Consider the following 22,279-nt stretch of genomic DNA (forward strand, 5'->3'; position numbering starts at 1 on the left):
TCATCTTAATCCCACCATAAAAAACCCTTTTTCCCCCTCATTATTTACCCATCTAGTTGTCCATCCTAAAATGTCCTTCTCTCTTACTATTCTCTGTTAGCTTATGGATTCCACCACCTTTTTATCTAAAACTGCTCTCCCTTGGGCCACTGCCTTGTTCGTACTTCCCGTTACTCCTCATCTAAAATATTTCAGGTCTTCCTGCCTCACGCCTTTCTGCCCCCATCTGATTCTTGAGCCCCAGTATTGCCCCATTTCCGTGTCTGTAAGCTTCCAGTGACTACCCCCACCCAGCCCACAGGCAGTACAAACTCCAAGGCACAGCCCTAAGAACCATCAAGATGACACTGTTCACACTTATCTCCCACCTTCCTCCGTCTTCCTGCACTCAACCTGTGCTCTAAACATGTGAAGTTAATTTATTGTAGAACACTTGCCTTTCTCTAACTTTATCAAAGTATCTGAGAGTGAGAGATGGAAGATACCTATTTGGCTGGTATTGTGTTACGAATCTAACCAAAATTTTCCTGTGTTATCTTAAAAAATTAATGCAGGCTGGTGCCTGTGGCTCAAAGGAGTAGGGCGCTGGCCCCATATGCCGGAGGTGGTGGGTTCAAACCCAGCCCTGGCCAAAAACTGCAAAAATAAATAAGTAAATAAATAAATAATACAAAGTTTATATTCTGTTTCATATACCTGTATTTTGAATATTTCTTAAATGCCATAAATATCACTTTGCCTGCTACATTATTAATCTCTTTCTATCTATGTAAGACTGGCCTTCCAGGGAGATGCACCTTGTTAAGCTGTGGCTTTGGAAGCCCCTGCACACAATGCTAGTGACCCTAGAGTCCTTCATTTTGACACACACTTGCTTTTACTTATGGGATTTCTCCTGGCTAGAATGCACTGCTCTCTTCTGCTTGATGAAATCATCTTTCAGATTCCAGCAGGAAAGTCACCGCTGAAGTGCCTGGCTTCCTGATTGAAGTAGTTGTTGCTTCTGCTCTTACTAGCCTTTTGTACACACCCCATCACAGCACTTATCTCAGCCTATTGTCATTTTTATCTGCCAATTACCATCATTTGATGGACTGTCTACAACAACAGAGGCCATTTCTTATTTATCTTTGTATCCTCAGCATTCATTGCAATGTGTACCTTGTCTGTATTTGTTACTCTAATGTAGGAGTTCTCAGCCTTGGCCCTATTAACCTTTGACAAGATAATTCTTTGTAGCAGGGGGCTGTCCTCTGTATTGTAAGATGTGTAATAGCATCTCTGTCCTTTACCCGCTGGATGCTGGCAGCATGCCACCAGTAGTTGTCACAACCAAAACGTCTCCAGACATTAGCAGATGTCCCATGAGGGGAGCAGTATCATTTTTACTTGAGAACTTCCACTCTGATGTGTTTAATGAATCAAGTAAAAAAGGTTTTAGAAAGTTTTATCATTATTGTAGTATTCTTAGCAGCCCCCAAATGCTTTAAACTAGAAACAATGAATACAGTAATTTAGTAGTTGATGCTCAGCACGTTTCAGTCAAATAGGGGCTTAGTTCTATTGTTCAGATTTGGGTGAGATTGCCTTAGGCTTCTTTTGTGTTGTGTGATGATGGAACATCTCACTGGAGTATTTCTCAGTCAGCATGGACATGGAATGTGGGTTCTGGCATTAATCCTTAAATGTTCCAGATGATTCACTTAAATTGCATAGCTAGATTGCATTTCAGCATGAAAATAAGCTTACCCATTTTGTTGGTGGTTGTCATTGAATAGTTGTATACAGAAGTTCAGCCTATAGAATGTGAAAAGGAACGTACTTCTGCTCTATGCAAGGTGAAACAGTAATTCAACAGCGTGATTCCACCAGCATTCCTGGAGTCTTGATTCATGTCTAGCACTTGGTACTGGACTGGTCGAGATGAGAGAGGGTGGAGGTGAGAGAAAGATTAAAAATCTTTCAATATAGGAAGAAGAGAGTGGAGTATCCAGTTATTGCTCACCTACATTTGAAGGGTTATTGGACTTTAGAAATAGACTCAGCTCATAAGTAAAGATCCCTGTTTTTGTATGGATAGTACATATTTTCTTGAATATCCCAGTGATCTAGAGTGCAAAAGAGCAGACTTGAAGGCAGAAGAAAAATGTGGAGAACTCCATAAAAGGGCAACAATTGTAGCCTGAGGTCTATATATTTAAAGAAGAGGAAAGTTATGATTTACCCATTCTCTGTCTGGCCAGCTGCTTGGAAAGTATAGGTTGTGTCTGAGAAGTTATTTTTGATTTCACCTTTCAGAGTGTTAAGTGCCGACAGCGTCTTCCTTTTCCTCTGTTGTCTGTGACTAACCACTTCTAACCTCTTCTTTCAGCCACAGGCTTTCCCAAGCATCCTAAATTCCAGATTTTCAGCATAGGTCTTTCTTATTAAATGGTCTTCTCCATTTGTTACAGTGTGAAGAAATTATGAACACATCTTTCTGTAGCTTATTTATTCTTACTTGAGGAAGAGTTAAATGATGGCAGAACCGCAGGTCCTCAGGGTTTTGATCCATTTAAATAAGTAGAGCTGTTAGTACCTGTCTTGTCCATCTGGTCAGTGCTCATGCTGACCAAACAGGATGGCTAGAGAGATCATCTTAACTGAAAATTACGATGAATGAACAAGTAATTTACAAATGCACACACCTTCCAATGTGTTTCTATCCTCCACAATATGTTCTCTGTGACTCTAGATATATTTAAAAACTTTTTTTGTGTAGTAAAATATAAGTAATACAAAGTTTACCCTTGCAATCACTTCTGAGTTTACAAATAAATAGCATTAATTACATTTGCAATGTTGTACCACCATCACCCTAGCTACTTTTAAAACTTTTTTATTACCCCAAACAGAAAGCCTATAACCTGTAAGCAATAATTCCCTATTTCTCTCTCCCCACATTCACTGGTAACTCTATTCTGTGTTCTGTCTCTGTGAGTTTGCTTTTTCTAGATATCTCATATACGTGGAATCATGTAATATTTGTTCTTTTGTGCTGTCTTATTTCACTCAGTATATAGGTATGTTTTTAAAGCTTTGTCCCATGCTTCCAGGTGAGATTTTGTTATCAAATATTTGAAGGATGAAATGACTTACAAAAGTTACTGAACTGCAAAGATGTTACTAGATTTCTAGTGTGATAGTGGTAAAAGCGTTTATACACTCTACCTTTAGAATTAGACTGTTGGATAATTATTTCCATCATCTTAAGCAAGCCTCATCCACTTAGGGATCATTAGAGTACCTAATTTTTATGTACAGTATATAGTCCAAAATAATTGTACAGTAAACTCAAGCAGCTATTTGGATCAGTAGAAAACAATGAATTGAGCATTGCTCATCTATAGTCAAGGGGCTGATCAACTGCATGGATCAGTATTGTGATAACTAGTTGCCACCTGTCCGTTTTATTTAATCTGAAGTTCACATATACACTGAGGATGCATCCTGTCTCATGTTAACCAGTTGCCAACTGTCCATTTTAGTTACTTTCATGTGACCTTGTTTCAGTCTGTGGCTCCACCTCATGAACTCATATTGAAGAAGGCTCAGAAATGAAAGCTTGAAATAATTCCCAACTAGGGGATTGCAGTGAACATAAGAAATGTTTGCCCAGTGGGGAGAGAGAGGACATTTGTCGACTCCGCATCTATGCTAGGCCTTTTATACAAAAAAATCTCCTGGAGTCTTTACACCCTTTGATGTGGGTGTTAGTATCCCCAGTCACACTTGAGGGTGTTGACATCAGGCAAGTGAGCCATTCAGCAGCTTAGGGGAAGAGCTCTCAAATGTTATGTTTTCATATTCCAAAGCCCTAATATTATAGCTCAGAAATAGAGATAGTAGAAGGCTGCCAAGTGACAATAAATGAACTTTTCGTGACAAAGTAGTTCCTCCAAGTCAGTGTGTTCTCTTTACTATACTTAATTGAAGTATCATTTAATTAATTTATTTGCTTATTTACTTATTTTTGAGACAGAGTTTCACCCTGTGGCCCTGAGCAAAGTGCAGTGGCATCATAGCTCACTGCAACTTCAAACTCGGGCTGTGGGCATCCTGCTGCCTCAGCCTCCAAAGCCACTGGGATTACAGGAGCTCACTGTGGCGCCCAGCAGGGTTTTTCCATTTTTTTAATGAGTTGGGGTCTCTCTCTCCGACAAGTCTCTAACTCCTGAGTTCAAGCAATTCTCCTGCCTTATCTCCCACAGTGCTGGGATTATGGGCGTGAGCCACCAGGCTTGGCCTTATATTTAATATGTTATTTAGCATAAAATAGAATAGCTTGAAAAGGCTGAAAAGGAGCAAAGAATGCACATATCACTCATTGGCAGGCTCTTGTTCTCTCACCTGTGTAGATGAGGGAAGGAGTCCAGGGCATCTCCTCACCCCAGGCTGGGGTTCTTACTGACAGGATGAGTAATCATTCACTTTGGTTTTAAAATGTTCTTTTTCCAGCAGTCCCCGTAGCTCAGTGAGTAGGGCACCAGCCACGTATACTGAGGGTCGCAGGTTGCAGGCTTGAACCCGGCCCTGGACAGTTATAAACAACAATGACAACTGCAACAAAAAAATAGCTGGGTCTTGTGGTGGGCACTTGTAGTCCTACTACGTGGGAGGCTGAGGCAAGAGAACTGCTTGAGCCCAAGAGTTGGAGGTTGCTGTGAGCTGTGATGTCACTGTACTCTACCCAGGGCAAAAGCTTGAGACTCTGTCTCAAAAAAAAAAAAAAAAGTTCTTTTTCATAGCAAGTATATTGTATATTTGCAGCTTAGCTACTCTTAGTATCATGTTAGTGTTCAAACAAATAAATCCCACCAAGCCAAGGGGAATGTGGATATGCCAATTATTTTATCTTTCTTTTTGTTCTCTGTGGGAAAAGCTGTTTTTCTAAGTATATTTATAAATCACTTTGACCTGTATTTGTTGTTTTGATTTTTCCTATTAAGTTTTAAATGGCCTTTAGGTTTCTTAGTTTTCTCTGATTCTAAACCCTAATTAACTTGTACAAGGGCCTGAGGTCACAGCTTTGTGTTGTTGTTGTCATTGTTATTGTTGCCCTGTTTCTTGTTTTGTTTAAAGAAACGGCTGTAGCAGCAGCTACTGAGCTTGTGCTAGCTGATGGAAGAGGTGGTGACTATTTCTCTCCTCTGATTAATTAGTTTACCTCCTTAAGAGATGCATGAAATAGCATAGCCCTTAGGTGGAGGCTCCTCGTGGTCCCTCCTTGTGCTGTTTGACTTTGGAGAAGATGTTTCTGCATTTGGAGCTTCCAACCCCTTAGTTTGAAAACAGAATCATACCTATAATCACATGTAACATCTGTTATCTGGGTTAGCTAAAAAACCAACAAGTGGATTTAAAATTTGTCTCTGGAACCTAAAATAACAATTATTTTTTGATAAGACAATCTAGCTATTGTAAGTATTAATAACAGTATTATAATGTTCTCTTTGGCTTATGTTAAATTCATATTCACTAGTAAAATTTAGAATAACTAAAGAAAATTATGGAATAGTTTGATCCCTTCAAATGTATTATTTTTTAAAAAATAACTTTTAAATACACAAGGGTCAAACTTATGTCAGATGGAGTGCAAATAAGAACACTTAGGCTTCATAAAGTCTTTACATTTAAAATCTCACAATTGCACAGAAACCTGGAGTTTTTCAAAAGGTTTTGTAGTTGGGAAGACATTTTAAACCTTTTTATTTATTTTAACATGCAGTGTTACTCAAAAATCAGCATTGACTGCACCCACTTTATATATATATATATATATTTTTTTAATTTTTTATCATTAAATCATAGCTGTGTACGTTAATGCAATCTTGGGGTACAGTGTGCTAGTTTTATATACAATCTGAAATATTTTGTTAACATAGTCTTCACAGCACCCTCTTAGTTATTGTGTTAAGATATTTATTTTCTACATTTAGTAAATTTCACATGTGGAGTAAAAGTCAGCATGTGCTGAGTTTGTGTTGACGTCTTTCAACTTTGCATATTAGTAATAAAGTTTTGATTTTCTTGAAGTGTAATTGACACTGTCATGAAGATGACCTTATAGCGTGTGTATAGAGTATTCTCCTGAAGCCCAGTGATTCAGACGCAGACTATGAGAATATAGCAGTCTCTTTAGGGTTACAAAGAGTTCATGTTTGAAGTTGGAATATTGTTCTGTGATCAGTAGGGATGAAAACTCATTTATGATAATCTGGGGAAGAAAACAAATCTGAGTTGTGTGAAATATAGGACCTTGTGATGGGGCTAGCAGGAACCCAGATATTAATCTCCTTACCTCATAGGTTAACACTGGCCTTATGCAAGGTTGACGAAGATAGAGTTGGAGCAAGAACAAAGTAGAGAGGCTAGAGAGGGAGGGGATGTGGGTGGTCGGGAGCCAGAGCGATGTGAGCAGTGGTCTTGTTGAGGACCAGCTCCAGGTGGTATTTAGACACTTTAGTCTGCTTTCTAGACCAATTTGCAATGCAAGTTTTAACTCTTAACTTCTGCCATGGCTCTATATTCTATGACCTTCCAGAGGATAATATTCCTATAAACAACATAGAAAGATGATAAGTACATTTGTGATTATTCACATACACCAGGAAGGCTGATGTATCTATTATTAGGATGCTTTCATGTTAAAACGTTTATTATTATCACATTTCATTTGGCATTTTAAAATTTCATCTCTGTCCCTCTTCATGTGCTAAATTTCAGTGACTCAGATATCCCACATCGGAACTATGTGAGACACGAGGTAGGAAAAAAATGAAACAGACATAGTCACTGTCCTCAAGGGTCTCACAGTCTAGGAACAGAGAATCTCAGCCCAGAGAGGGAACTGGCTCAGCTCGTTAGGAAATAGCCTTCCTTGGTTGTTAATAAGACAAAGCAGAATGCTGCCTGTGAGATTAGAATTCCAGTGGTCCCCCTAAGGCAGCAAGCAAGGTGTCATAGGTTCTATCATACATTCCCTTGATACCGACTCTTTGACTTCCCAGTACTGTATTCAGACCCTGGGGTTAAAAGACTTCTCCTTACTGTTTCTCCTTAGAGAAAAGAATTGTCATTTTTAGAGATCAGCAACTGGGGAAGGCTAGCCATCTGCTATATACAAAGGGCCAAAGAGATTTCTGTGAATTGAATTACGGCCCCCTTCCCCCACCAGTATTGCATACTGATTAAAAAGGAGAGGGATTCTGATGTTTTAAATGGGAATCTATTAAGTAAGTCTATCTGCCAGTGTTTGAAACTCTTGGTAAATAACTTGCCATTGATTTGATTTATGGTTATCCTTTTTATCTCCATTACTTTGTAGAAATGTTGTTAGAAGTTCTGAAATTTCTCTGAACTGCTCCATGATGGGGGATAACTCAGAGAAAGATGAGGTTACAAGGCAAACTATAAAACCTTACACAGGTCATTTGGATCTCTTGAGTTGTTAATATTCATTTGTTTGCAGGCAAAATTTGTGGGAACAAAATCTATAAATGTATAGGAAACATACATAGTCAATTCAGGTATAAGTTAACACCTGTCACAAATGTTGACCCAAACATGCTTTATTAACTGCAAACATATCTCTGTAGGAAATTCAATTCAAAGTATAAAGTTATAATTTTAACTTTTCGGTGTTAAGTCTGAGTATGTTCCCCTTCTCTTTCTTTTAATGTCAATTACAAACAAGTCAGCTGAGGGCTCAAGCTGAGGAGAGAAAGATGAGAGAGCAAGGAAGAACCATGCACTTAAGCACTCAGGAAATTTTAGCTTTGATTCATTTTTGGTTGAAACACAGTACAAGTGTTATGTTTAGTTTCCCCTGCTCTAAAATAGCACTGTTAATTTTTTCATTTGGTGAATTTTCACACAAGTGCTAATCACACGTTTCTATAAATTATATTAATTTAACTTATTTCCCTAAATGTTGTTCTGCAGTGCATAGCACGGATGTTCTCAGATTCTTGGCTGTGTACGCTTGTTGCAGTTGGAAATGGAACAGAAACATCTGAAAGGCATTATTCGGGTTATGGATGCTGGAGCAACTGACCTCACCTTTTGCTCTGGTTCCTGAATCACAACTGTTCTAACTCTTTGCATTTAACCTCATGCCCTGTGCTCTCCATTTTTAACATTGTCCTAGGATTGGCTTTTTGAAGAGAGATAACTGTCATTGTACAATTATAAGCTAAAGGGTTAGTAAATTCAGGTAATGATCTTTGATGTTAAATAGTTTAGTTTGCAAGGTGAAAAAGATTGGTGTGGGCTATCATGTACCCTTTCTTGTCCCTAAAAAGTTATCATAATTTTGAAAAATAACTTTTTTGTTCTTTTCAGAGTATGATTTCATCCATTGTAAATAGCACATATTATGCCAATGTGTCAGCAACCAAGTGCCAGGAGTTTGGGAGATGGTATAAAAAGTACAAGAAGATTAAAGGTAAATGGACTTTTTTTGTCTCTAAAGCCTATTTTTAGTTTCTTAGGTCAATAAGTTGTTGATTGTTAGAAATTTATGCTAATTTTAGATATAATTTATATAATTTTTTTACACAGGTTAAGAGCCTCAATATTTCTGTCATGAAATATAAGTTGATTCCCTTAGAACCAAGATGGTGTTAGAAGTAAAAGTAAGATTTTTAGTATAACATATGAAGTTGATAGTTTTCATAAGTGATACCTGCCAAGGCTAAGATTCTTTAGAATGGAAACTTAAAAATAATCATTCTAAGTTAAATCAGCATTTATAGTTGAGTACCAGTTAAATTGGAATGACACTTGTGGCATAGGGAACTCTTTGGTTAGAAACAGAGTTTTGATGCTGTGTTTATTTGAGATAGTTTGAGAGCAGTGGTAAATTATAGACTCTGCAGTCAGGCAGACGTGTATTCAAATCTTTGCCTTCCTCTTGCTTGGCTGTGTGAGCTTCAACAAATATGTAACTTCACCAAGACTCAATCTTCTCCTCTGAAAATTGAAAATAATCAAAGTACTTGGATGGCTGATGGTTGTGGAACTAAGTAAGATAAAACTGATCCCAAATAACTCTTACTAAATAATAGCTAAAATATGTGGGTCACTACAAAAGTTTCAGAGATGGACTATATTATGTTCTATTATTTCACTTCCATAAATGATAGTATCCTTTCTGATTCATCCCTAAAAGTTTCACCTTGCTTGGCTTATTGATATTGCTGGGAGGGCTTTGTTTGTTTTTGTCCACCCAGATTTTATGTTTCTTGATTTTTGTGTATCTCTAAAATTTCATAATGACTCACATACTATACTACTAAGAGGGACCCACATACTGTACTATACTAAACTTTCTTTTTTTTTTTTTTATTGAATGTAACTATGTACATCAGTGCACTTCTGGGGTACAGTGTGGGGTTTTCACATGCAATCCAAAATACTTCCATCAAACTGATCAACACTAAACTTTCATAATGACCCATATACTATGTATTACTAATAATTAATAGTAGTAATACTAGCAGTAATGTATTACATATGGAACATGGTTGGTTCTGAAAATACAGTTTTCTTATGTAATAGAAAGGATGCTATTTAGACTACCCAGTCCTTTCAATATGTCAGGGATATTTTACTTTTGGAAAAATGTCAATGTTGGAAAAATTCTGTTGTTCTCAATCCAATTCAGATACATGCCACCAGTGAGGCAAAATTGGGGAATTTTTTTTTTTTTTTTATTGTTGGAGAATCATTGAGGGGGGATTTTTAAAATATTGATGTTTGAGAATCCTTCAACTCCAAATTTTGCATGATTATCACATCATCAATAACACTTTATTGTAGGTATTCATAGTCTTGCTGACACCTCACTACTCCCATCTGAGGGCCAAATGATAATTTGGCTGATGGGTAAGGTAAAACATGAAATTAGTTTTTTTTACTACCTGTAGGTTTTCTTAGGGATCAAAGTAATGCTAATTGGCTATTTTGTATTTGGGAGCTTGTTTACAAGATTACCTTTTGAGGAAATAAGCTTTACTTGCATTGTGGCACATTTCTATTACAAAGGGATGAGAATATTTCATGCTAAATATACAATTTGTAAGGAAAACTAATGTGGAGCTACCCAGGAGAAATTAAATGCACTAAAAATTGAATTAAGAACCATTTCTTTTCAACATCTTCTAAAATTATTAGAATCTTTTAGATTCTGGCTTTAGAATATTAATATTCACCCCTGTACAGGATAAAATGAATAGCTCCTTGTCATAATAAGACATGATTGTTTGGTTCAGAAAGGTTTATTTTCTTTAAGTGTTGCCTCCAAGTTTTTCTTTTAAGATAGGATTGTTAGAGTGCTTGAACATATCCTCTTTGGCTAAAAATCAAAGGAATCATGCAGCCTCAAGGTCCTTTGTTAGATCCCATTTACTTGCTGTTGTAAGAGAAAGGAAGAGAGTGCTTTCTTTTAATAGGCTGGAGTATAATTCCAGATTCAGAAACATTGGAAACTCTTCACTGTAGTGTTCTCCAAGTTGCCACGACAGACTCTGTGTGTGTGTTCAGCACGCGCACATTAACATTCATGTCTTATGTTTTACTTCCTTTCTTTACTCCTTTCTTGGAGACTGAAGCTCTATTTTTTTTCAAAGTAGTAAATGCACAGTTAAATTCTTAAGTGCTGTAAAAGCAGATTGAGACCTTGATTTCATTCAGTGGGTCAAGGACCCGCACCTGAAGAGGCTGTCAGACACAGTGTACACATGCTGTGCAAAGAGATGGAGCTAGTCACTGCTGCTGAAAAGTGTGTGTGTGTCTGTGTGCGTGTCAGTAGGAGGAGAAAAGGGAAGGTTAAGGTATGTGTGAAGTAAACACAAGCTGCCGTAAAACAGTTCAAGTGGTGTTGATTCATCAGCCAAGGGAGTGGGAGGAAAAACAAAGCATTCTTGACAGGTATAATGGTGTACAGAAAATAAACACCCAGAGAAGTGCATTTTATTAACTTTCGACCCTCAGAAAAAAGGAAGTGCTGGACCTAGACAGGCATATTTCATTCAGTAGAAGCTTTTTGCCATGAATAGATGTCACTGTGGGAGTTTTTATTTAGTGGGACCCATTCATCATGGGAAAGTCCATGATTTAGTTTGTGAAATTTCAGTTTGTGTTCATCCACATCAAAAATGAATGAGAAAGGAAGTAGTGAAATTCAAATCTGGAAATTGGTAGCAACAAAACTAGAATTCTACCTGAAGTTTCTTTCCGAGAACGCAGAAGAAGGTCCACGTCCCTCCCTGCCTCTCTACCTTCTGTTTCTACCCCAAAGTTACCAATTTACATGTACTGTGGCTGATAACTCAGTGTAGAAGAAAATGTAAAGGCCGGCTACATTGTTAAATATGTTTCCTATTATCTGCTAATGTCTGTTTTAATAAAACAGTGGGAACTAAATGGTTGCTTCTTAATCAAAACCATGATTTCCTAAACATAAGCTATGTGATTCTGTTACAAATTGCCACATATAGATCTCCTAGGTCAAAATTTTTTCTCTTCTCATAGAAATAAATAAACAGTAAAATAATTATATATTCTGGAAGATCAAAGTAAATATGACCAAAACCTGGCAAAAATAAAAGTCTCCTGGAAGGATTAAAAAAAAAAAAGGAGAGAGATCAGATTGCAAATTCTATAGTTAATGCTTAAATAAATATGAGAAAATGAACAATCAATAATTTGATGCCATTAAAAACAGATGTAAAAACTATATACAAATGGAATTGTCTAAATTTTGAAGTAAACATTTTAATGTGCATTTTTTGAATTTGTTGTTATTATAACTAAACTATTTACACTTATTCTTTAAAAAGTCCTAAATTGGTTTGGCTTAGCATGATAACTTTATTTTCCCCAGTGATCACAGCAAAGCACATTCTTTTTACCTTTTTTCTTTAATTTCAAAAACAATTGTAGTTGACACAGACGTACTTGAGTTAACATTACAGTTACTTCAGGGTAGATGGGGAAACAGAGTTCATATACTCTGGTTTCAAGAACTAGGTCCATGAACCTGTTTCTCAGGAAATTTTGACATTGAAGACAATCGAATTGGTGGGTGGGGTGGTAGTTTGGTTTAGACAGCAGTTTTCTTATAATATTCATATTGTATAATATAAAGCTTTTAAAACAATATTTTATAATATAAAATCCCTAAGCTCAAGTATAAAGGAAAATGTACATTCTACCTAAAAGCAGAGAAAAAAGACCAATACCAATAGTTGCTTACTGTTTCATAGTTTTAGTGTTGGACCCCCAAAATAATCCATAGGCATATCCTAGAAATATTTATGCTATTATAATATCATGCTAAATATTCAGGGTTTTAGAATTATGAAGGATTTACCCAATTAATTTTTGTTTTCTTCTTATTTTAATAAAAGGCTATATACTTTTACCCAAATCTTCTTTTGTATGAACTCTATTTAAATATGAACTCGTCACATAATTTTTTATGAAACCAAATGGTAATTATGTATACATTACCACCACCAATTATACAGTTATAGCTATTTACTTTTTGCAGGGGATATAATAAAAATAAGAAAGCACCATAACAAAGAATGTCTCATATCCTTTAAATGTATCCTAATTAATAAATTAAAATTAAATAATTTTATATCTAAAGTGCCTGTCATCTGATACCATAAATGGATTAACGTCTTTGATGAGGTCAATCCTACTTATTTAATATGTCTCAACAGTTGAAGAGGTCATGGAAAGTTCACACAAATACTTGGGGTTATTAGAAAATTATTTGTGTCATAAAATAATACCACTAGAGTGAATAGACCTAACCAAACCCTAAATTTTGGCCAGAGTGCAAAATTTTCCCCATCACTTTCCTTTTCTCAGTCATTGCTCAAGAATCTCCTGATTGCTAGTTGTCTTAATTTTATTTGTTTATTTGAACTTATTTTGCAAAATATTAAAAAGCTGGGGAAAAAGAGGGTTTATAAAACCAGTGTTACTTCCCCAAGCCTGGTTTATTCTAGTAATCAGTATTTTATCTGACCCTGTCTGATCTAGTCTTGCAAGATCAAACGTCCAGGCCAGCAAGCAGACAGTAAACAAAGCTCATGAAGGATTTCGGTAAACAAAAAGATTAGATGTTGAATGAAAATTAAACTCCTTGAACTAGTCCTCTGTACTAAAGTGGTTAAGTGGGTTGTGATTAAAAGAAATAAGTAATTATGATCATTATAGCTGAAATGATATAATGTTACCACATTTAAAGCACCTCTTGTACCCAAAAATGATTGTGTCATTTACAAAGTGGTGCCTGAGAGTTGAATACAGAAATCAATGTCCTCCGACCTGGTTCCATCAGGCAGCTCTTGCTTAGCCATGGTGGAATCGGTGGTTAGGACAATGCCTTTAATCAACTCCCGGTACTTTCTGTCTCTGCTGTTGTTTAGCTCTGATGAGGTAAAAGTAACTTACTTTTCTCTACCTAATTCTTTTGAGTCATGAAAGAAATTTGCTTTCAGCTTCAGATCTAAATGAAAATGTTCTACAAGGAAGTTGGTCTGCCCTCTGTCTGTATCCTGCTGAAAGTAATAGCAACATAAAATCCTTTGAATCTTGTATAAATATTTATTTATTTTATTGTATGTTGAAAAATTATAGTTGTATATTTTTATGAAGCACAAAATGTTATTTTTTAAATATAATGTGGAATGATTAAATCAAGCTATGCATCACCTCAAATAGTTGACATTTTTGTGATGAGAACATTTGGGATTTACTCTCTTTATGGTATTGAAATTACAGTACTCAGCTATATTTACCATGCTGTATAATAGATGTAACTGAAAAATCAGGCTTATTCCTCCTAATGGAGGTTTCCTACCTTTTGGTATTCATCTCTCCATTGTTCTTACAGCCCAGCCCTTGGTAACCACCACTCTTTTCATCTATGAGTTCAATTAGATGCCATATATAAGTTTGAACATGTGGTATTTGTCTTTCTGTGTTTGGCTTATTTCACTTTGCATAATGTCCTCCAGTTCTACCCATGTTGTCACAAATATTGGATTCATGGAAATAGAAACAACACTTCCACAACCAACCAGTGTTCATCCCACTAGTTTTCCCACATTTGGAAGAGCCTTGTACATTTTCACTGAGACAGTCATTGGTGTGTATTCATAGACCATCTTAGCCTGCTTGGCCCTTCAATCAGAAGCTTATAGGTAGTGTCAGCAAGTGGAAAATGTGTAGGGAATGTCTTGAGCACTCAGCTCAGATGTGGGCTAATTCCTTGACTGGATCTTGAGAAGGTTAATCTAGCTGTACTGGTAGCTGCTTTCTGGCCTGAATGTATTTATTTATGAATATTTAAAAAAGTAAAAACAGTTGTTTGTTGGTAATATGGTTTGTGGATTAAAAGAAACACACTTGCTATCCTCTCATTTTATATTATTAATAATGCCATTTTAAATATGCATTAAAAAAGGATGGAAAAAAGGAAAAATGATCTGCTTTCCTCACTTCCTCCCTGTCTCCCATGCATCTACCCCTCCAACCATCTATCGTGTATACTTACCATTTGAAATTCTCGTCAGACCCTGTTCCAGATTTCAAAAATCCTACTGTCTATATGAAACAATTAATTAATAAAATAGCATATATTTTTTCATTAAAAATAAATTTGAGCATCTATTTTATGTGTGTGGTGGGATTCTAAAGACTGTGGATACAGTGCAGAGTATTACATTGTCTTTCATTGCAAGAAAACTGTAGTCATAGTTAAATCCATAATTTTAATTAAATGTTTAGTGAGTGCTTCTACTGCAGGCCATATTCAGTGCAGCAAGAAATATCCAGAAACACAGAAGATGTGGCTCCTACGTCTAGTTGTGTTGCTCTCCACCCAGGAGGGGAAACATTCCTATAAATATATCTGGTAAAGATATAGTAGTGGTATACACCAGTGCAGTGATAGTGCAGAGAAAATTTCATAAATTTTATCTGCTAGGTTTGGGGTGGGATGATTATGAAGAGGTAACACATGAATTATACCTTAGGTATAAGTAGAATTTTACAAGGAGAAAAAGAGAAAGAAAAATATTTCAGATAATTTCATGTTTATGAGTACAGATACAGGGGTGCAAAAGAGCATTGTGTGTCTAGAAAATTACAGGTAGTTGTCTAGGATGTCTAGAATGACATTTATCATGAGACTACTACAGCAGGTGCCCAGAATGGTTAAGGTTTTGAACAGTGTAAGGTAGACCTAAGGGGAGGATGGTGGCATCAAATGTTGGTAAATGAGCAGAAATGGTTGCGACCAGATGAGGGAAGAGCATTTGTGTTGTAACAATGGAAAATAAGCTTGGGAAAATGGAAACCAACCTTACTTTATTGTTACGACACAAATGCTCTCCTTAGGGGATTTGGAAAGCCTAGTTGAGGTGTTCTGAGGATGACTGAAGACTTTTCAGTAAAGGAATGATGTAATTAAAATGGTGGTTTTAGAACCATATTCTTGAAGCCAGAGGGTGTGTGTATGGAAGGAAGGGAAGGCATGTCCACCTGGGGGAAGTAGGCAAAGTTGAATCTATTGCAGTAATTGATAGAAGTGAAGATGGTAAGGGAAGAGAGGTATTGGCTTTAGGTGGCAGGAGTGAGAAAGGCAGGGAACAACCAATGTGAGAGGTTCAAGCAGAGAGGAGCCAGTGAGGCTTGGAGAGAGTTCCAAGCAGAATCCACACTTTTGTGCTTAAGAGACTGATTCTTGAGGACAGTGTGTATGAAAAGGGTACATCAGTGAGAATTGACGAGATAGAAATGTCCCTTAGACCATTCAAGATACAAAGCAAGTTGACTAAGGTACAAGACTAAAGAATAAATTTGTGTCCACTTTTTTGGACAAGAGTTGAAGTGGTACCAAAGGAACATTTTTTTTTTTTTTTTTTTTTGTAGAGACAGAGTCTTACTTTATCACCTTTGGAGTGCTATGGCAGCACAGCTCACAGCAACCTTCAACTCCTGAGCTTAGGTGATTCTTTTGCCTCAGCCTCCCGAGTAGCTGGGACTACAGGTGCCCTCCACAACACCTGGCTATTTTTTTGTTGCAGTTTGGCCGGGGCCGGGTTTGAACCTGCTGCCCTCGGTATATATGGAACCAGCTCCCTACCCACTAGGCCACAGGTGCTGCCCTAAAGAAGCATTCTTTAAACAGAACAAGAGAGGTCTGGGAGCTTTGGGAGGAAAAGGGCCCGAAGTTAGGAGATGTGCTTAGGGAGAGAGGGAGGTTATAGAAGCCAAGGGAAGATGTGTTACCCGTGGGGAAGTGTTACCAAGAGTGTAGGGGTGGGAAGGCAGAGGGAGGGCATTGGAGACTGTTGGTTTTTGCAAAAAGGAGACCACAATGCCATTAGGCATTGGAGGGAGCTGTTTCCCTGTAGTGTGAGAATAGGGACCATGTATGTGTGTAAGAAAGGAGAGAGTGACGAGGAAATAAAGGCCGTAGAGGCTGATTTCGGAAGCAAATATCTAAAGTGGATTAACATTAAAAGTGCAGCAGGAGGGTTCAGTGTAACTAGGAGAGAGCGTGGACGGGAAGAGGAAGAAGAGGGATGAGCGAGAGTTCACAACCTAGAAGGCAAGGGGATCTGAGGCACTGGTGGTGTTTTGCCTTTGAAAGAAAGAAATAGTGATATCTTCCTCAGAACAGGGCGGGGTTGGGGCAATGAGATCTATAAGGAGGCAGGTTTTTAATGCTGAATGGGCAGTGAGGAAGAGTGGCTCATGCTGAGTTATGGGTTTGGGGTGGCCCTAACGTGAAGGAGAGAATGATTTGGGGGTTTTAGACAAGGAGGGAGTATGCTTCAGATCTGTCATAGTTTCAGATTTCCATTTGTCCTGCCCAGAAACAAAGAAAAAAAATCAAAAACTCAAAACCAAAGATGATTTGATGAAGAATTTATGGAGCTGTGAATGTTTACCAGGAAATGCCCATTTTTTTTTTTTTAAATGTAGTATTTGAGGCCAGGAATTTGAAACCAGCCTGGGTGATGTAGCAATAGACTTTGTCTCTCCAAAAAAATAGGAAAAGTTGGCTATGCATGGTGATGGCACCTATAATCCCAGCTACCGAGAAGGCGAAAGCAGGAGGATGGCTTTAGCCTAGGAGTCTGAGGCTGCAGTGGGCTATAATCCTGCCACTGCACTCCAGCCTGGGCAGCAGAATGAGGGCTTGTCTCTAGAAAGAAAGTGGTGGTGGTGGGGAGGGGGGAGAAAATCTGGTTTGATTGTGGGGATATCGTCTTCTTTTGGGGGAAACCAGCAGGTTATGCTAAAATCAGAGAACTCTGTTGGTTCAGTTATATAAAGACTATTATCTTTTTATCTTTAGACCATTTACAAAGTAGAAAGTGGAAAAGCACTTAAGTACTTGAAGCTCTTAAGTGCTATGTAAGATGCTAGAACAGAAATCACATTGCCTCACTGCGACAGTTATTTAACTGCTATTTGTCTGATGATGGTCCTTTATTCTACCCTTTGCAAGAATTTGTGATTATCTGACTCCAGTTGGAGTCCTGAACTCCAAAGGGACAGACATGAATCCAGAATCATCTGGGGTACCAGTCACACAATCAGTTCTCACACTGGGCCTTTTAAGTCATCACCTTTCTAAGTTCCATATTACCTTAGTAAGTTTGATCCTTGACTACTCTTCCTTCTGTATCAAAAGCTCCTTGAAAAAATATCTGGGTAGGGACATGGGGGTACAGGAACATACCAATTTGGGGCCTTGCTCAGAGTCCTGTGAGCATGGGGCCTTTGAACTCTGTGAATGCTTAGTAAATGCTAACAGAATTAAATTGACTGTAGATGAACTTGTTTGAATCTATGCATTTAGAGCAATTTTATTTTTGCTCTAAGTGCATATACGAGTAATCTTATTTGCTATCTAATCTCTCAGTTTAGAGAAAAAAGAAAAGAGAAAATTTTTGTTTAATTTGTATTGTAAATGTTCTTAGCAGATTAGTAATTGGTTAGAATCATTCTCTTTTTCAATTAGTTACTTATTGAAAAAAGATTTAACAATAGTCAATTCCACTGAAATGGGACTAATACCTTTTATAAAGTACAAATTAGGAGACTGTTTATGTAGCTTGAGAGAAACATCTCTTCGAGGTTTGCCCAGCTAATTTTTTAAGTATTTCCCTTAAAATAATGGCCCAAAACATTGAAGTTCTGTAAAATGGTGGAGACTGATCAGTGGAACTCATAGATTGATGGCTTCTTTGATTAACTTTTCTTCAGTAGGTTGAATTAAAGGATCAGTACTCATGGAATGCCAACTGGCAAGGGTAGAATGCTGCTAACCAATAATGTTACATTTCTTTAATGTGATGTTTTTTTCTATTTTGTATTACATGCTGAATTCCCCTCACAAATTATAGTTTTAGGTTTTTAAAATAAACAGTAAAAAGAAAGATATTATTAGATATTAAATAGCTTTAGCATACTCAGAAGTTGTAGGAAAATGTGGAAAGGTTGATGATACCCAACTGTGATAAAGTGTATTTGAAACCAAAGGGGAATAATGTTCTGATGCGGAGGGTTGGGAGTAGAAAAGATGGATAATCACTTTTTCCATGGGATGTAATGGGTCCTATGAGCTTTTACTGCCAAAGAAATAGAAATGCCCAGATTGGAGTTGCTTCATGGTAGATAGATATGTTTCTGTGGCGTTTAATATTTTGGAAAAAGGAAGTTGATAATAAGGGGAAAATATACCTAAGAAAACCAGTCATATGGTATTATCACAATGCCGGCTGGTACACTTTGCTTATAGGCTGTTTTATTAGGAGTTAACAAGTTGGCTCTGAATATCTTGCTCTAGGCAGAGACTCTGCAAGTAAGTTCTCAACCTAAAGACAAATTTTCTTGAACAAATTAAAAGGAAAAAAAATATTTAGGTATAGTAACTCTAAAAGACTTAGCTTTTTTTTTTTTCTTTACTCTTCTGCTCTTTCAGACTCCTAATAATTTTTAAAAATGTGTATAGTGAACTTTCCAGGTAATGGTTTTGTTGTTTGTTTTAGTGGTAGGGGATATATATATCTGATAGATACACAGCATATTGGCTTTAGCTCCGGCAGTTATGTATGTCTGTATTTGTGTTAACATAAAATAGTTTTTAAACAATAAATTTTACTTCTAGCTATTCCCTAGGACAGAATAAATCAGAAGTATTTTCAGTGACTGAACATATTCAATATTGGCAGATAGGATACTGTTCGGATTGGCAAAGTTAGTGCTATGTTTACATTTTCAAAAGGATTTAACCAATGAAAGACTTGGACAGGTAGTGAGAGTATTGTGTGGCCCAGCTCAGAGAGAAGTGAAAATAAACATCAGGTTTTAAGCCATGTGGAACTGCCATATTTGTAGGTCAAAATTGTTACGTATTGCCAATTTTATGTAGTTCAACCACGTATGAATTTTTTGATTGCCCAAGATTCTCAAGCTATTGCAGTATTATGTGAATGTACATACCCCATTTTATTTCTTGTTGGCTACCTGTTTCAAAGAGATACTTTATATTTATGGAATTTATAAGGAGTACTTAACAAAGGCCCTCCATTGTGTGATTCATGTCTCTCATGAGTCAGGTGGGAATTTATGCTGATGATACTTATTTTGAGACAAAGCTTTTTTTGGTTTCAAGAAAAAGAATAGAATGGGGGAAAATTCATGAAAATAAATATAGCCACTATATAAATGTATTACAGATGACTAGAATGACTTGCTAATAAACCAACAAAATAGGAATTTAAAGGAGCTATCTTGTTTCCTCAAATAGAAATTCAATTTAAATCCTAGGCAGTGTTATAGATCTATCTATGTATACCAGTTAAATTGTCCAAAGCAAATATGTCTGTGGAGTTTTGGAAAGCTAATGTTATTTAGTACTATCTCTCTAAGGGCTGGCATTTTTCCTGGCACATACTAGTGAATTAATAAGTATTTATTGTATGAATTAAAAAAGAGACAGGTGTAAATACTGTTATTTTGATAATTAACTAATTCAACTGTTGAGAAATCAGTTGAAAAAGTTCCATCACTTTCAGAACTGGCTAGCTTTTTCAGTGCATGTCACATCAGAAAGGTTTCTAAGGCATACAGTAGAGGGTTCCAGTTAAGCCCTCACCATTCAGAAAACTCATCCATCTGTTATGCCACATATGTGTGCCCCATGTACTCATGCACACACACATGCAAATGAAAAGTGGGACTTACCTGTAAGAAAGCTGATTGCTCCTAACCCAAACCCCAAAACTATTAAATAACCAATCTGCTTCAATTTGGGTATTTAAGTCAAGCAGTGGAACACAGACTTTGGGGTCCTAAAGACATAGATTTGAAGTTATACTTATTTGAATAGTTTTGTGACATTAATTTTTCTCAATTTCAGCTTCCTTGATAAAGTGAGCATACTATCTGTATCCTGTAAGTTTGGGACTCAAATGACGATGTGTAAAGGGTTCAGCTCAGTGCTCTAGCTACTGTATAAATGGAGGGCTTGATGTGACTTGAAATGCAAACACAGTGTGAAAGAAGTATATTAGCAATAAAGATAAGAAAATGCCTGCATGTATACTACAGACTTTTTTTTTTTAAAAAAAGGGAATCCGTTAAAAAACCCTTTGTGAAACATTCAGGCCATGAAAACTTTACTCTGAGTTATGCAGAGAAAGAGGAAAACAGCTCGTTTTCTTTTTCTTTTCTTTTCCTTTTTAAAAATTTTTTTTGAGACAGGTTTTACTTTGTTGCCTTTGGTAGAGTGTGTTGATGTCACAGCTCACAGCAACCCTCCTGGGCTTCAGGCGTCCTCAAACTACGGCCCACGGGATGTGGTCCCCCAAGGACATTTATCTGGCCCACCAGCTGTTTTTGCCTCCGCTACCTGTCCTGCTTAGCAGCAGACTTGTCCTGGGGCCCACAGTTGGGCCCTCCAACAGCCTGAGGGACAGTGAACTGGCCCCCTGTTTAAAAAGTTTGAGAACCCCTGGAGGCGATTCTCTTGCCTCAGCCTCCTGAATAGCTGGGACTACAGGCACCTGGCACAACATCTGGCTATTTTTTTTGTTGCAGTTTGGCTGGGGTCCGTCCCAGCCCACCACCTTCGGTATATGGGGCCGGCGCCCTACCTACTGAGCCATAGGCACGGCCCGAAAACAGCTCATTTTCCTAGGCCGTGTAGTTTGTTCTTATGAGGTGAGAGCCAATACTCCTAATTTGACCTTGACAACTTTTAAAATGTGTTTGCTATTAGATAAGATCATTGTCTTTAAACTTGGGTTCTCAGGTTTTAGGGTGTAGGGTAGATGTTTGTATATCTAAGGCAATTATATGCTCAAGAATATCTTTTCTTTATGCTCAAAGTTTGGGTACCAATTTGAAATTATTAATTTGTTTGGCAGCTTTTCTGCTCGGAGTGACAAAAGCAAGTCTGTGTCTTTTTTGTCTTTGTGGAATCAGTTCCGGAGTACTTTCTGAGGTTGAAAGGGTGTCAGACAAATTCTTTCCTTTAAAAAAAATTATTTGGCTTGTATTTTTCTACCCAGGGGTTCTAGGAGAGGTTCTGGGGAATACTAGAGTGTTATCTTATTAAGGAATCCATTAGCACTCATTCATGCTAATCCATTTACATTTGCATAAGCATCTTAATGGCTTAAAGAAAAATCCATAGGCCAGAGATTCTGGAAATTTCTCAGTGCAAAGCCTTTTACCCAATTCATTGCTTTCCTCTTATTAGAACTATGGACAGCCCCCAGGGACTATTTCCCTAAAGTAGCTATGTAAAGGTTTGCATTAAAACACTAGGATCATATCGCTGGAAATAGAGTGTCTTTTTAGCAGTATTGATAAATTTGCAAGAGCAATATTATAACTACTATTAGTATCGCCACTATATAAACTACAATTATTCTTGTAATAAGGAGTTCCACAGAGATATCTCAGGAAAGTCTTAAATTCTTGCTAAAGACTTAAGAATAGAAGCAAGTATTCGGAAGAAGAATTGTTTTAAAAATCCTAACAATAAGATACTCCTAAACAAGTAACCTAGACAGTTACTTTAAGACTAACTTACAGGTGATCTTCCCATTTCACAGCTAGTTATAGTGTACGCTCTTTCCATCTTTCCTATGCCATCTTGCTGGCATTGGCAGGCGCCTGTGCCTATCAC

At 37.1% G+C, this 22,279-nt stretch overlaps 1 protein-coding gene across 3 annotated transcripts in view; it reads left to right on the plus strand.

The window, feature by feature from the left end:
* The window catches only part of SATB2 (SATB homeobox 2), a 193,098-nt gene that overhangs the window by 90,901 nt on the left and 79,918 nt on the right, over positions 1-22,279 (plus strand). For 2 of the 3 annotated variants that reach the window (XM_012802151.1, XM_003785049.2), the window contains one exon: positions 8,383-8,485. The exons of the other annotated variant lie outside the window; for it this stretch is intronic. In XM_012802151.1, the coding sequence (XP_012657605.1) occupies positions 8,383-8,485 (103 nt within the window). The remainder of the gene's footprint in view (positions 1-8,382; positions 8,486-22,279) is intronic. 3 annotated transcript variants of the gene reach the window in all.

The sequence above is a fragment of the Otolemur garnettii genome, unplaced genomic scaffold (assembly GCF_000181295.1).
Source record: "Otolemur garnettii isolate 467f Iridium unplaced genomic scaffold, OtoGar3 scaffold00013, whole genome shotgun sequence".
In the NCBI taxonomy this organism is placed as follows: domain Eukaryota; kingdom Metazoa; phylum Chordata; class Mammalia; order Primates; family Galagidae; genus Otolemur; species Otolemur garnettii.